The sequence below is a fragment of the Balaenoptera borealis genome (assembly GCF_965194805.1).
Source record: "Balaenoptera borealis genome assembly, chromosome: 6".
NCBI classification, from domain to species: Eukaryota; Metazoa; Chordata; class Mammalia; order Artiodactyla; family Balaenopteridae; genus Balaenoptera; species Balaenoptera borealis.
The window spans coordinates 38,504,520-38,521,641 of NC_138863.1; the positions used below are offsets into that span (position 1 = coordinate 38,504,520).

At 36.3% G+C, this 17,122-nt stretch overlaps 1 protein-coding gene across 2 annotated transcripts in view; it reads left to right on the forward strand.

Annotated features, from left to right (window-relative positions):
• The window catches only part of PGAP1 (post-GPI attachment to proteins inositol deacylase 1), an 80,048-nt gene that overhangs the window by 18,906 nt on the left and 44,020 nt on the right, over positions 1 to 17,122 (forward strand). The window contains exons 4-7 of one of the 2 annotated variants that reach the window (XM_082397332.1): positions 7,640 to 7,811; positions 11,478 to 11,635; positions 15,249 to 15,301; positions 16,143 to 16,209. In XM_082397332.1, the coding sequence (XP_082253458.1) occupies positions 7,640 to 7,811; positions 11,478 to 11,635; positions 15,249 to 15,301; positions 16,143 to 16,209 (450 nt within the window). The remainder of the gene's footprint in view (positions 1 to 7,639; positions 7,812 to 11,477; positions 11,636 to 15,248; positions 15,302 to 16,142; positions 16,210 to 17,122) is intronic. The other variant, XM_082397333.1, reaches the window with a different exon arrangement.

Consider the following 17,122-nt stretch of genomic DNA (forward strand, 5'->3'; position numbering starts at 1 on the left):
AACATAGATGCAAAAATCCTCAACAAAATACTAGCAAACAGAATCCAACAGCACATTAAAAGGATCATACACCATGATCAAGTGGGATTTATCCCAGGGATGCAAGGATTCTTCAATATATGCAAATCAATCAATGTGATACACCATATTAACAAATTGAAGAATAAAAACCATATGATCATCTTAATAGATGCAGAGAAAACTTTCGACCAAATTCAACACCAATTTATGATAGAAGCCCTGCAGAAAATAGGCATAGCGGGAACTTTCCTCAACATAATAAAGGCCATATATGACAAACCCACAGCCAACATCATCCTCAATGGTGAAAAACTGAAACCATTTCCACTAAGATCAGGAACAAGACAAGGTTGCCCACTCTCACCACTATTATTCAACATAGTTTCGGAAGTTTTAGCCATAGCAATCAGAGAAGAAAAAGAAATAAAAGGAATCCAAATCGGAAAAGAAGAAGTAAAACTATCACTGTTTGCAGATGATGTGATACTATACATAGAGAATCCTAAAGATGCTACCAGAAAACTACTAGAGCTAATCAATGAATTTGGTAAGTAGCAGGATACAAAATTAATGCACAGAAATCTCTTGCATTCCTATACGGTAATGATGAAAAATCTGAAAGTGAAATTAAGAAAACACTCCCATTTACCACTGCAACAAAAAGAATAAAATATCTAGGAATAAACCTACCGAAGGAGACAAAAGACCTGTATGCAGAAAATTATAAGACACTGATGAAAGAAATTAAAGATGATACAAATAGATGGAGAGATATACCATGTTCCTGGATTGGAAGAATCAACATTGTGAAAATGACTCTCCAACCCAAATCAATCTACAGATTCAGTGCAATCCCTATCAAACTACCACTGGCATTTTTCACAGAACTAGAACAAAAAATTTCACAATTCGTATGGAAACACAAAAGACCCCGAATAGCCAAAGCAATCTTGAGAAACAAAAACGGAGCTGGAGGAATCAGGCACCTGGACTTCAGACTATACTACAAAGCTACAGTAATCAAGACAGTATGGTACTGGCACAAAAACAGAAATATAGATCGATGGAACAGGATAGAAAGCTCAGAGATAAACCCACGCACATATGGTCACCTTATCTTTGATAAAGGAGGCAAGCTTATACAGTGGAGAAAAGACAGCCCCTTCAATAAGTGGTGCTGGGAAAACTGGACAGGTACATGTAAAAGTATGAAATTAGAACACTCCCTAACACCATACACAAAAATAAACTCAAAATGGATTAAAGACCTAAATGTAAGGCCAGACACTATCAAACTCTTAGAGGAAAACATAGGCAGAACACTGTATGACATAAATCACAGCAAGATCCTTTTTGACCCACCTCCTACAGAAATGGAAATAAAAACAAAAATAAACAAATGGAACCTAATGAAACTTAAAAGCTTTTGCACAGCAAAGGAAACCATAAACAAGACCAAAAGACAACCCTCAGAATGGGAGAAAAGATTTGCAAATGAAGCAACTGACAAAGGATTAATCTCCAAAATTTACAAGCAGCTCATGCAGCTCAATAACAAAGAAACAAACAACCCAATCCAAAAATGGGCAGAAGACCTAAATAGACATTTCTCCAAAGAAGATATACAGATTGCCAACAAACACATGAAAGAATGCTCAACATCATTAATCATTAGAGAAATGCAAATCAAAACTACAATGAGATATCTTCTCACACCGGTCTGAATGGCCATCATCAAAAAATCTAGAAACAATAAATGCTGGAGAGGGTGTGGAGAAAAGGGAACACTCTTGCACTGTTGGTGGGAATGTAAATTGATACGGCCACTATGGAGAACAGTATGGAGGTTCCTTAAAAAACTAAAAATAGAACTACCATACAACCCAGCAATCCCACTACTGGGCATATACCCTGAGAAAACCATAATCCAAAGAGAGTCATGTACCAAAATGTTCATTGCAGTTCTATTTACAATAGCCAGGACATGGAAGCAACCTAAGTGTCCATCATTGGATGAATGGATAAGGAAGATGTGGCACGTATATACAATGGAATATTACTCAGCCATAAAAAGCAACGAAATGGAGTTATTTGTAGTGACGTTGATGGAGTTAGAGTCTGTCATACAGAGTGAAGTAAGTCAGAAAGAGAAAGACAAATACAGTATGCTAACACATGTATAAGGAATCTAAGGGGAAAAAAAAAAAGTCATGAAGAACGTAGTGGCAAGACGGGAATAAAGACACAGACCTACTAGAGAATGGACTTGAGGATATGGGGAGGGGGAAGGGTAAGCTGTGACAAAGTGAGAGAGTGGCATGGACATATATACACTACCAAACGTAAAATAGATGGCTAGTGGGAAGCAACTGCATAGCACAGGGAGATCAGCTCTGTGCTTTGTGACCACCTAGAAGGGTGGGATAGGGAGGGTGGGAGGGAGGGAGATGCAAGAGGGAAGAGATATGGGAACATATGTGTATGTATAACTGATTCACTTTGTTATAAAGCAGAAACTAACACACCATTGTAAAGCAATTATACTCCAATAAAGATGTTAAAAAAATAATAAAATAAAATTAGGCAACTATAAAAATAAATAAATAAATAAATAAATAAATAAATGCTTTTATTAGAAAAGAACAAGTTTTAAAAGCAATCATCGGGCTTCCCTGGTGGCGCAGTGGGTAAGAATCTGCCTGCCAATGCAGGGGACACAGGTTCGAGCCCTAGTTTGGGAAGATCCCACATGCCGCGGAGCGACTAAGCCCGTGAGTCACAACTACTGAGCCTGCGCGTCTGGAGCCTGTGCTCCGCAACGGGAGAGGCCGCGACGGTGAGAGGCCTGCGCACCGCGATGAAGAGTGGCCTCCGCTCGCCGCAAATGGAGAAAATCCTCGCACAGAAAGGAAGACCCAACACGGCCAAAAATAAATATAAATAAATAAATAAATAAATTTAAAAGCAATCATCTAACCTTCCAACTTAAGAAGCTAGAGAAAGAAGAACAAAGTAAACTCAAAATAAGTAGAAATAAGGTAACAATGAAGATGAGAATGGAAATCAGCTAAATAGAAAACAGTCAAACAGTGGAGAAAAATTGATACCAATGGCTGATTCTTTGAAAAGATGTGTAAAATTGATAAACCCATAGATAGACTGATTAAGAAAAGAAAGGAGGGGACACAAATTAACAATATCAAGAATAAAAGAGGGGACATCTCTACAGAGCCTACAGATACTAAGAAGCTATTAAAGGAATGTTATGAAAGACTTTATGCCAATAAATTTGACAACTCAGATGAAAGGCACAAATCCCTTGAAACTTAAATTACAAAACAGTTACAAGAAGAAACAATGTCTGACTAGCTCTATATCTGTTTAGAATTTTTTTGAATTTGTAATTAAAAATCTTACTGCCAAGAAAAACCTAGAGCTAAATGACTTCAGTGGCGAATTCTTTCAAACATTTAAAGAGGAAATAATACCCATCTTACACAAACTCAGAAAATAAGAAGACAACAACACTTCATTTAAGAAACCAGCAAACCCTGACTATCAAAATCAGACAATGAGTGACAGTTGTTTGAAAAGAAAATAAAGACCTCATATCCCTCATAAACATAGATATAAAATTCTAAACCAAAAAAAACCACAACAGGAAAAAGGGACTTCCCTGGTGGGGAAGTGGTTAAGACTCTGCCTTCCAATGCAGGGGGCACGGGTTCACTCCCTGGTTGGGGAACTAAGATCCCGTGTGCTGCACAGTGTGGCCAAAAAAAATTTTTTTGAATTCTAAACAAAAAATTAGGCTATCAAATCCAGCAGTATTTTAAAGTATAACACATTATGACGAGGTAGGATTTATCCCAAGAATGCAAAGTTGGTTTATATTCAGGTATCAATCAATGTAATTCATCATAGGATCATCTAAATAAAGGAAGAAAACTCATTTGACTACATTCAGCACCTATTCATAATTTAAGGAAAAAAAAAATAAAACTCAGCACAGTAGGAATGGAAGCGAACTTCCTCAAGCTGAGGAATTACAAGTATCATGCATATGCATAGTATTATGGGAGGAAACAAGCTGTATTTAGTTAAGGACTGTTTATGTATCGATTTTGCTGGATAAGATAAGTACGATGTGATCATAAAATGAGATTTCCATAAATGTTATTCACAATAAATAATCAAATGTCTTGAATGTTGTATACAGATGGTTTTTTCCTTTCTTCATTTTTCAGCTTCTGTCTCCTCCCACCATCCCTATTCAACATTGTACAGAAGTCATAGCTAGTGCAATAAGGCCAGAAAGAGAAATAAAATTAATAAAGATTAAAAAGGAAGAATTAAAACTATCTGTAATCACAGATGACATAAGTATACAGAAACATTTAAAGGAATTTACAGAAAATTTTTAGAATTCATAAGTGAATTTAGCAAAGTCACAGGTAAATGGTCAATATTCAAAAGGCAGTGAACAAATGGAAGGTGAAATTTTGAAATGCATTTACAGTAGTATACAGAATAAATTCTTATGGATAAATTTAATGAAAGATGTGCAAGATCTGTTCACTGAAAACTGCAAACCTTGCTGATAGAAATTAAAGAAATCCAAAATAAATTAACAGACCAACTTTATGGATTAGAAGATTCAAGATTAAGATGTAAATTCTCCCCAAACAGACCAGTAGATTTAATGCAATACAAATCAAATACCAGCGGTTGTTTTTTTAAAAAACTGGTGAGCTTATGTGGAAAGAATCAGAAAGACCAGCCTTGAAAAAGAACAAAGTTGGAGGACGTGCACTGCCTGATTCAAGACTTAACTGTAAAGCTACAGTAATCCACGCATTTGTATTCCTGTGTATCTTGAAATGAAATTTAGGCGTCATGATTCTTTGCATAAGCCAGCATTTTAAAATTACTTCAACAGCAAGTATTTTTTAGCTTAAATCTACACTTATTATAGAATGAAATGAGCCATAGGATGAAACAGGACTTTTTATGTATCTGATATTTATTGGACAAGATAAATAAGATGTGATTACAAAATGAGAATTATTTCCATAAATGACTTTCACAATAAACAATCGTGTCTTTAATGTTATATACTAGGTAGTTTGTTTTCCTTCTCTATTTTTTGTTGTCATGTTTTGTCTAACAAATACATACTAAATTTATAATAAAACAAATAAACTTTCTTTAAATTGAGGCTTTTAGAGAGTAATATTTCTATTATAAGCAAGTACAGTAGGAGTTAGAGACAATTGAATCTTGTTGAATGGATACGATTTGGGTGTGGGAAAGTGAGAGGACATTTTAGGTAGAGAAAAGCACATTCATTCATCATATGAGTCTGCATGCAAATATAGGAATGAATAAAACAGAAGTCCAAGCCCTCATGAACCTTATGTTCTAACAGGGAGAGGCAGACAGTAAACATCATAAATAAGAAAAATACATACTATCTTATATGGTGATAAATGCCAGGAAGAAAAATAAAACAGGAAAAGGAGATAAGGAGTTGAGGGTAGAAGACTGCAATTATAAATAAGGTTACCCAGTGAAGACCTCCAGACAGCTTAATACAAATTAAGGACATGAGGGAGTAGCCCGTTTAGATATCTGGGGAAAGTACTCTAGGCAGAGCAAACAAATATCTGAGGCAAACACATGTGAACTGTATTTGAGGAAAAACAAGGAATCTGGTATGGCTGGAACAGACAGTGAGTTAGTAGAAGGAGAGTTTGGGACGGGGTGGGGGGAGGCAGATTATAGAGCCTTGTAGGCATTTTTAGAATTTTGCCTTTTAAATGATATGGAAAGCCACTGGAGGTTTTTGAACAAAAGAATGACATGTTCTGTTTTAGGTTTTAACAGTGTCATTCGTTATGCTCTTGAGCATAAACTGAAGGGATGTAAAGGTAGAAGCAGAGAGACCAGTTAGGAAGCTTTTGCAGTAATTCAGACAAATAATTGTGGTTTGGATCAAGTTGATAGCAGTGGAGGTGATAAGAAATGGTCAGATTGGTGTAAATCTTAAAGGCAACAGGATTTGCTGGCACATCAGGTATGGAGGGGTAATGTGAGAGAAAAAGAAGAGTTAAGGATGACCCAAACTAGAAAAACTAAAAGGATTGAATTATCATTAACCAGGATGGGGGGAAATGTAGGAGGAGAAAAGGTACATGGGGTGAAGTCCAGAGAAACTAGGTGCAAGCTTCCCAGTGTTCTCTTGCAGGAAAGTCACACTGGATGTGTTTAATTCCTACAGCAATGATTGTGACATGTATGAAATGTCATCTATGAGAGAAACTCATTAGAGACCCAGTGGCCAAGGTTTTTTATTGAGGGCTGGTCACACCTAGACACCCTGTGCCTCTGCCTTCTGTGTACCAAAATCCCTACCAGAAGGATGAAGGTGTTCAACATAAACCATGTTGTTTACAAAACAGTTCTAGAACAATGAGCTATTCTTATCATTTAGGAATGATGAGAACCCTCCCAAAATCTATGGTCCCATACTGCAGCCCAGAGCCAACCTTTAATGCAGTCTCTTCTAAGGAGAGCAGTCTCAGGCCTATTCTGTTAACTCTTTTCTGCACAAGACCCAATTTATTCATAGTAATAGGAGAAGAGGCATAGGTGAAGGATCAGTGTGGAGGGTGATGAGGAGAAGTTTGGTAGTAGAACTGAGGATACTATGTGGAGACAGAAAAGATTTTTTAAAAAGAAAAACTTACTTTAAAAATAAAATATGTAATTGTCAGTGAATAAATGTTGTGGAATGCTGGCTTCTTTTTAAACCCAGGCACACAATAGAGAAATAATTTGATGAGATAAGATATATCAATATGATGAGGTAGTACATTGCTGTGGCAGTTGTAAATGTTCTGGCTTTTTTGTGCTATTTCCATTTTCAAATAAATGATTTGACTTTATATATCCCATAAAATCTAATATTCTGGTATACACCAAATATAATTACACCTCTTACATACAATATAACAAATGGTAAAAACATGATTTGCTAGACCAAGTGTTCTGATTTTGGTTCAGAAAACCAAAGCCTAGCTGTTAAAAATGTTTGCAGGGGGCTTCCCTGGTGGCGCAGTGGTTGAGAATCTGCCTGCTAATGCAGGGGACACGGGTTCGAGCCCTCGTCTGGGAAGATCCCACATGCCGCGGAGCAACTAGGCCCATGAGCCACAACTACTGAGCCTGCGCGTCTGGAGCCTGTGCTCCGCAACAAGAGAGGCCGCGATAGTGAGAGGCCTGTGCCCCGCGATGAAGAGTGGTCCCCGCTTGCCACAACTAGAGAAAGCCCTCGCACAGAAACGAAGACCCAACACATCCAAAAATAAATAATAAATAAATTAATTAATTAAAAAAAAAACCCTCGGGCTTAAAAAAAAAAAAAGTTTGCAAAACACAAAATATGTATACACTAATTACAAATATATGAAAATGTATTTCTGTATCTTATTATGGGAGGTTATATAAATAGTTTAATTTTCTTTTTTCTATGAAATTGCTCATATGTAGAGAGAAGTATTTAGTATATTTATTATGATATTAATCCTTAATCATGCCTTGATGATTTTTTAAATAGGGTCAAGAATTTGCTCCAACGAGTGTGGCAATAATTGGTCATTCTATGGGTGGCCTTGTTGCAAGAGCTTTGCTTACATTGAAAAATTTTAAGCAGGATCTGATCAATCTTCTTATTACACAAGCAACGCCTCATGTTGCTCCTGTGATGCCATTAGATCGTTTCATTACAGGTGAGTACTGTTACATAAACACTAACTGACCTCCCCATTGTTGTTTAGGATTAAACAGATCCTTGCAGCTACTACTCCCTTTAGAGTATACTATAGGTTTATCCATGTGTGAAGCAGCTTAGGTTTAAATCAGCACCTCCAATTCTGAGCATCTCTTTTTGTGACTTTCAACTTAGGCTCGTAACTGAAACTGCTGTTAATTTTCTCTCCCTTTTGCATCTTAACATGGAAAGCATGTGTCTTATAACCCCTAGGAACTTGAGCTTCATTTTAGTTATTCTTGAGGATGACTCTTGGTCTCTTAAAGTGTGTGTTTATACTTCCTTTTTTTTGTTAACTCTTCTGGGTACTTCATTCAAAATAACCTTATATTTAAGTAAAATAGTAGAAATGCCTTGGTTTTTTTTAATAAATAGGTCTGCTAACACTTTATATGATTAGGTAAGGTAGGATTGCTAATCTTTATAGAGCTCTTATTTTGGATATTGTGGTGAGAACTTTACATGATTATTGTATCATTTGATCCTTATGGCAGTTCTTTGAGATAGGTACCATTGTTATTGCCATGTTCATGGACAGAAAAAAGAGGCCAAGATAAAGTTCTTGCCCAAAATCACATGGCAAGAAAATAGTGGAGCTGGTATGTGATGGTCCAGCCACCGCAGGGGGTCTTCCAGGTCCCGAAGGAGAGGGGTAAGGGACTGAATAGCACTGCGAGTATGGGGTCAGAAGGACCAAGACAACTGATGGTTGCTAGGCACTTTATTTAGAATTTACTGACTCTTATATAGACAGAAGAGGAACTTATTATTAGACAATAATCCCGCGGAATTGCTTATCGTCTCAGTTCAGTCACTACCACGGATGTCAACAAGTTTACAACAACTATCCTTGAACATTATCTTCCCTTAACCAGGCTCACACACAGCCCCCAGCCATAGGGAACAACCAGGACTCTCAGTTCCCTGAGGTCTCCTGGCTTGAGATAGCTTTGCTAATCTCTTTTACATTCCTCAGGCCTGGGAAAAAGAGTGTATTCCAAGGTAAGGGCTTTGCTTTTTGTGAGAGACATACTGTCTCCTCCAGGAGTTACCTCCGGCTAAGACTGCATGCTTCCCACACTGGTATTTGACTCCGGCAAGCTTGTTTCTGGGCCTGTGCTTTTAACATTTACGTATGCTGCCTCTGAATTGAGTTACATTATGATAACAGAGGAAATAAAATTATGGATAATACTGTAATGTTGCAGGGAATTTTGAGTGAACAATAGGAGTTTATGATTGTTGTCATCTAATTAAATAGTGATAATGTCACAGAATAAGAATTAAATGCCTACTATCTCAACTTTTTATTAAAGAAAGTCAAGTCAAGTATTATCTTCACTGCTTTTTGGAATGTTGTATGTGTAGAAGAAAATCTTTAGAAAGAAATAATTATTTTTCCTAATCAGTAAATTTACACAACTTCTTACCCTATAAAAATTTGCATTATCTTAATTGTGGTGAAAATTTTGTTTATAGATAAGTGAGGCATATACCCTAGTGACTCCAAACCAAAGTAGTTTTCCAAAGCACCCATCTTAACATAACATTGCCAAGGAGTAAGCTTACTTGCTGGAATACCTGGTGCAGTAGCACTTAAAGAGAAGTTTGATTTTTTTCCTTATTACATTTAAAACTTTGCCTGTAGAACTCTTCTAATAAAAATTTTTAGTTTTATTATTGAAGTTGGTTAAATATGCTTTACTGATTCTAATAATTATAAATTATTATTTATAATAGGTTTAGGAAAAAATTAAAGGTATAGACAAGTCATAATACTTGCCATCACAGTTGAGAATTCTTTCCCTTACTGCATTTTATGTGGTGTATGTAGATGAGCCATGCAGGTTAAATTACAATTACTCAAAATGCATTTTAAAAATCTCTTTGAGGAAAGAACTGTCAAGAGAGTCAGGTTTACTGTTTCTGAAGGATACCGATGGTCTGTTTCTAAATGGCTTAGGCTGAAAGTGCTTCTTAGGGTCAGGGAGCCTCTCCAGTAATTAGCAAGCTTCTATGCCATTTATTCTGTATTTATTTTTTATTGCGTTAAGCCATAATTAGAATGAAAAAACAAAAGTTCAAGGGTGGATTTTAAGTTTTTAGGAGACCCACATGACCTCCAGAAGTAGATTCCCTATTTTTACTTGGTGGAAATACTGTCCTTAAATAGGGGAGAGGAAGCTTTGCACTGAGCTCTGTACTTCAGAGGGCCCTGCTCCCGTGTTGCCATTCCCCACGGGGTGTGGAGTGTACAGGCCAAGCAGCCTCCCCACTTACAGGCTGTACCTTTACTTCTGGACTATGATCCAGGTAGCCAGTCCTTCAGACTTTTCTTGCCCATATGCCTCAAGCCCACTTCCTTAGCCTCTTACTTGGATCTGTCCTGAGGACAGGTATATAGAATCCTGAGCTTGAGTTATGGCCAAGGGGTGGCTCTGCATGAGGTACAGACAGAATTTTGATGTGCACAGGTCTTTCTGATGCAGGACGGAATGTGACTGGGAAGAAGAGAGCGCAGTGATCTGTTCCCCCTTTGCTGCAGATCTCCACAGCAATCTGTGGCCAGAGATATGCTCTCCCTATGCTGCCATAATCTGGTGTCCAACTCTGAGGTGTCCTAGAATTCTTAATTTGAACCTGGCCTTCCAGGTTATTTCAATGATATATTTGTCAAGGTAGGCAGAGAAAAATACATTTGATTTAAGTTTGTTAACTGGAATTTTGACTTTTAAGTATGTAGACATATGGCATGTATACCCCATTGGAACTCTTATCCCAAGCCCTGGAGATATTAGGAATGGGTCTGCTTGGTCTCAATCTAGGTGAATACTACTGAGATCTTTAATGAGAAGAGTTTGCTGTTCCAAAATGTTAAAAGCCATCAATGGGATCAAATGCCAGGATAAAAAATGCAGTAAGTTTTGATAATCAGAATAGGAAATGAGAACTCCCCTGCCCTGGCCTCAGATCTTTGACACTAAATTTTTCTCATCTTCCATAGATAAAGTGGAAAAATTGTCTGCACCACTTGTTACACTAAATGGATAGAATCTTCTTAAGCATCAGATTTTCCGCAGCGGAGAGTCCCAAGACTAATGTGACTGTCATTGTCCTGATAGATGGTATTTTAAGAACTTAAATAGTACTTTGTGTGGTCACCAGTACTACAGTGGCTGCAGTAGACAGTTGCTAAGCCCTTATAAGCAGGGACACAGCCATGATTAGGAAGATCTATTGATATAACTCCTTAGCATAGTAAACTTGTATCTTTGGAAGAATTTCGGGGGTTTCTTTCTATACTATGTGGCTCATAAACAAGCAGCATCCTTGTGGAATGTAGAGACCTGTTTGCTATGGACTTGTCAAAGCTAATAAAATTGGGTTATCTTTTTTCTTTATTGATACCTTTACTAACTCTTAGTATTTGTACTCTGATGGGGAAAGTAGAGTATGTGTAAAGATACTGATTTTACCCAAAATAGAGAAATGTGGATGGCATTGCTTATAGACAATTCAGATGGCTTAAACAGAAATTCAGTTTAATATTAGTATTATAGATGGGTTATTGTTGCAGGGCATGGTTAATGATTTTTAATGTATGCCTTTTTTTATTTCCCGCCAGATTTTTATATGACTGTAAACAACTATTGGATTCTGAATGCTAGACACATAAATTTAACCACGCTGTCTGTAGCTGGAGGATTCCGGGATTACCAAGTTCGTTCAGGACTGACTTTTCTACCAAAATTAAGCCATCATACCAGTGCCTTATCTGTTGTGGTAATCTTTTTAAAGATTCTACTGAAGTAGTAACATGATGGACACGGTGGGGCATGAAAGGAGAAATGATATGTAATCGGTTGGAAATGATTCCTGAGTTGGTCTGGTATAGTGTGTGTGTGTGCAAGTGTGCATGTGTATGTGTATGTGAGAGAGACAGAACATGAAACACTGAATATGAATATTTGGGGAAGACAGAGGCATGGATACTTACATCCATGGAAGGTGAAAAGGATCTTAGAAACTTTGTGCAAATGACTCTTATTTATGAAGATGATTGTTTCTTGTTCAAAATAAGTGCCTATCCATTGAGTAGAGTTTTAGTATAAAAAAGTATGGGCTGAAGTCCAGGGGCCCCGGGTGTATCTCAGTGGTATGCTGTATACAGTGGTAATGGAAGATCAAACATTTCACATACTCTTGAATTTTAAAGTTGAATGAAGGTTTACTGATTTTAAAATTTAAAAATTAGCTTTGACAGTATAGATAGAGCTCTGATTAATTAATTTGCTAATTATTCTTCCCTGCTAGGACATCAAGTATTTGGTCTTTAACTGGGATACACAGCTTCTGTAAAATAAGTTCAGGTTTCCTTTTAGGACTTATTTTTGTATGTTTAACCTTTAAGTCTTTAGTTAAGAGCTTAACTTTTAAACTCAGTATACATGTCATCTCCAAATATTACTTAATTTCTAAAAAAAATTGATAGCCTTCCTTTTGCTTTTTAGATGATAGTTCTTTGTTTCATAGTTGTTCTCTTAATAGATACTCCTTTGCTCAGTTCACCTACTGCTGTTCATTCAGTAAATAGGTATTACTGAATGCTTGCCATACATAGAACAAAAATTATTAAGCTATTCTGCTCTTATCCACCATTTTCTTATAACTGAAGGAGTTGTGATGTAGCCATAATAGCTTTGGAACTAATTAGTACTAATTTACTAATTGGTAAATCTCTCAAACCTCATCATCGGTAGGAATCTTGTTTTTTGATGCTGAATATTTTGGGCAGATATGTGCTAGAAGTTCTCAAAACTCTAAATATGAACTCCTGAGTATAAAAATAGATGTTTTAGTCATATAAAATTGGATATAACTTATTTCCTAGACTTGGTCTGGAGCATGTTGCTGTATTGATACCCCTTCCTGCAGCTTTTAAAGAATTTGGTCTTTTTAATGGTGTGTGTTGGGGGGGTGGGGGGGACGTGTGCTTCTCTCTCTTCTAATCCATTTGATAATGTATTGTGTTCAAGGCAGCTCATATATCTGTATCTCTGATGAAAATATTATTTTACTTATTATGGAACTTTCTCAAAGCTGGTTATTGTATAATCTGAGTTTTATTTAGTTTTAAAATATTTACTTAGTTTTTAGCTCTCAAATAATCTACAGTCTTTTATATATCTATATGTATGTTCTCTTTAAAAAAACAATTATTAAGAAGTAATTTTTTTTAATGATTATCTCAAGAACAGTTAGATGATATTAAATCCATTGGGACTAGAAAAATTGTTTAAGTTAGAGACCTTAGTTATATTCGTAGGGTAGGCTGAACTACTGTAATATTCACTCATGCAGGTAATGGCACTTAAACACAATAGAATTTCATGTTTCACTCATATGACGGCCTTAGGTGTGCGTTTACGTGGCGGGTGGTTTTTGAGGAGTCTCACTGAGGGACCCAGGCTGATAGTAGGCTCCCCCTTCTTGAATGCTTTACTTCCGAGGTTGCTCTAATCATCACTGTTTCAATCCACAGGAAGGGGGAAAGAGCATGAAGGAGAGCAGTTAGGCCTGGAAATGGCACACATCACTCTTTTTCACATCCCATTAGAGAAAACTTAGTCACACCATAGAATAAGAAAGGCTGAGACATGCATTCTAGTTAACTGTATGAAAAAGGAAGAAGATTTTGGTGGACATTTAACAGTTTTTATCACAAAGGTCATGAGCAACTACCTTTATAATGTGTGTTGACTTTCCTTTTTTCAGCTCTAACACAGATGCATTCATTAGACTGAATGAAAGTAAACTAGCTTTCGTCCTTGTTAATAGTAAATGATGTCTACTGTGAGTTCTTACTTTACTGAGCATCTGATATAACCTTAGAACCACAGTGAACCCTGGTTGTCTTAATTTTTTAAAGTAAGTTGCCAGCAGCAATTCCTAAATAAGATAGCTAATGCTTATAAGTTCATTAAGTAATCTATAGATTCCTTCAACTTTAGAGCCTCCAACCCAAATACACATTGATATTTGCAGAGTACAATGGTGACAATGACTCAGTGACTCCTTAGAAGTTATAAATACCTTTTTTTTTGTTACAAATACCTTTTTTTTTTATTATTAAAGAGGCATAGGGCTTCCCTGGTGGCTCAGTGGTTAAGAATCCGCCTGCCAATGCAGGGGACGTGGGTTTGAGCCCTGGTCCAGGAAGATCCCACATGCCGCGGAGCAGCTAAGCCTGTGTGCCACAACTACTGAGCCTGCGCGCTAGGCCCGCAAGCCACAACTACTGAGCCTGCATGCTACAACTACTGAAGCCCACGCGCCTAGAACCCGTGCTCCGCAACAAGAGACGCCACCGCAATGAGAAGCCCATGCACTGCAACGAAGAGCAGGCCCCGCTTGCCACAACTAGAGAAAGCCCACGCGCAGCAACAAAGACCCAATGCAGCCAAAAAAAAAATAAATTAAATAAATAATTTTATTAAAAAAAAAACGAAAACAAAGAGGCATGTTAGGGCTTTAAATTTTCTTGCACACAGCATTGTTAGTTTCCTATTTTCATTTTGTTTTGACAGTTCTAGTGAGGGCATCTCATTGTGTCTTTGACAGTGTAGAGAGAGAGATGATATGAAAAATAATATCAGATTTACTTAATGTTTCCCCATTGTATGTAAGATGCTGTTCACAGGGAGGTCATTACCCTGTATAAATAGAAGTCTCTAGTTCTTGGAGAGTGCTGTGCCACTGTTAGGAAGCCATCTGAAAATAGTTATATTTTTTACTAGGCTTTTGCCCTTCTGTCTCTAACCCATAGTATATATGTTAATCATCTAGGGATTTTTTTCCAAATAAGTCTGGACCCCACTTATAAGAGTCCGATTTGGTAGTTTTGTGATTAGGCATATTTATTTTGAAAAGTCTCCTCAGGCCTAGGTATCTCTCAGGCATATCCTGATTAGAATTAGCATCTTAGAATTTATTAAGTGATAGTCTAGTCAGAACTAAAATTACTGAAATATCTATTATAATTTATATATACACTATGATTTATTAAAGAATCATAAACTCAACCTCTTATTAGAGTAATGAAGAGTTAGACAGTAAACTTCAGTAAGTAATCTGTGCATGTTTTAATAATTTTAAAGGGTAATTTAAGCTTGACTAAGTAGTAAAGACAAAGAATTATTCTATGCAGCAAATATTCAGTATCTTAATATTTTTGGATCACCTTTTACAAGAGTGCATCATTTAAAAATTTCTGCGCATCATAAAATAGTGAAACTAATGTTACATGTTTCTAAAATTAGCCTATAAGAATTTCAAGCCTTTTGGAGAATAACAAGTGCATTTTTCTTAAGTATGATTTTTGTTTCTTTCCATTTAGAGTTCAGCAGTGCCTAAGACCTGGGTTTCAACAGACCACCTCTCCATTGTATGGTAAGTTAATATAACTTATTTTGGCAATTCGTGGTGGTCCTCTTTTCTCCTCAATGAGTTTGATTGGTTTGTTAGCTTTCTTAGAGCCTTATCCATAAATAAATAAGGATTTGGGAGAAAGATTAACTTAGGGGTTTAGAACTTCAGCCTTTGTTCTTGTCTCGGTTTAACCAAGGTGTCCTTGACAACCTATAAAATCATCTCCTGAAGAACCAGTAGCATCAGTCTCAAATGATAATGTCAAAACTTTAGAATTTGTCATAGCTGGGCAGAATCAAAGATACTTGTGGGAGGACTTTCTGAACTCTTGGCCAGTCACCAAACTCGGACTTGATTAATGCAGCATTGCCTATTCTAGAGCAGCACATGGAAAACCAAGTAGGAATTAGATTTACCCTTAATATAAATAAAGAAATAGGTTAAATAAGGGTCAAGAAATACATAAATCCTAGTATTTTATCTCTATATGCATTGGCTTAAAGATTCTCTTTTCACCTTCCTCTGGCTGTGCAATCAGTAGTGTTTGCAAGGACCACAACAGTTCAGACATATGAAGATGGGGCAGACAATATGTCTATATCTGGGGTAGACAGGAAGATTTAGGGAAGGCGGGGACCTGACACTTATACTCTCAAATATCCAGGAAGATTTAATTTACTTTATTTTTATAGGTTTCAGCTTTAAGATGTATGCTTAATAATGATAATTTGTTAAATAATTTTAGAGTTTGCAGCATTAAAGGAAATTCATATATTCCATTAAATAATAGAATTATTTATGTTTGTATTAAAAGTATATTTTTTAAGAAAGTTTCATTTGTAACATTTATTTTATTCTTTAGGTGTAAACAATTACAATTGACTACAATTCGAGCATTCTTTGATCTTATTGATGCTGATACTAAACAAGTATGTATTTTTAAACTAAAAGTTATTGCAGTGAAGTAAAAGCTTTTGTTAGAGCAGTGATAGATTTAATACGTGTTTTTACTTTGATGAAAATAGAAACCTACGCCTTATATTGACTGTAATTACTTTGAAAATGGAAATATCTGTATTTTTATCTGCAATCTTTGATAACTATTAATAATTAAGAATGCAATAAAAATGAAAAAGGAAAGAATACCTTAAATCTTCCTCAGTTCTTCCCCTTTACTGTTTAAAATTTGATATATGTCCTTCTGACTTTTTTCTTTTACCTTAAGGGAAATACTTATTACAAATATCCTTATGCAGTAGGATCAAAATATCTACATTCATTGAGTAACACAAGCTCACCAGAACTTAAATTATGTACTTCTAGAGTCAAACCTTTTCTGTATTGATATTTTACATATAAACTCTCCAAACTAGTGATTTTCTAAGTTGTTCAGTTAGCAGGATACCTGGAAATCATATTACTCTTTATCTCTTTCTTGTCTGCCGGCAGATAAATAGTAGTGGGCACCAAGGATTTCAGCAAAATTCAGAGAATTCTATTAACTTAATTTTTTTTTCCTGCGAATTGGGAACAGATTGTCATTATTCATCGTAAGCGGCCTTTCACCTCAGGTCATTTTGCAGTGCATCACTGTTCCATAGAAGCATGTTTTGAGAACTACGGCTCTGGCTTCTCCTTTTGGAGAGAAAGTTCCTTGTATTTTTGGTAATTTTTTCCATTATGGCATATATTTTTGGATTCTTTTTCCTGAAGGCCCCAGTTCTTTGAGAGACTATTACGTGTGGCTTCTTTTGCAGTAAATCTCTGGGTAGTGCTTCCTTATCGTTGTGTCTTAACCTTGCTCCTAAGCATTCTCTCTTAGGAGTAGGGTACTGTCTGTAT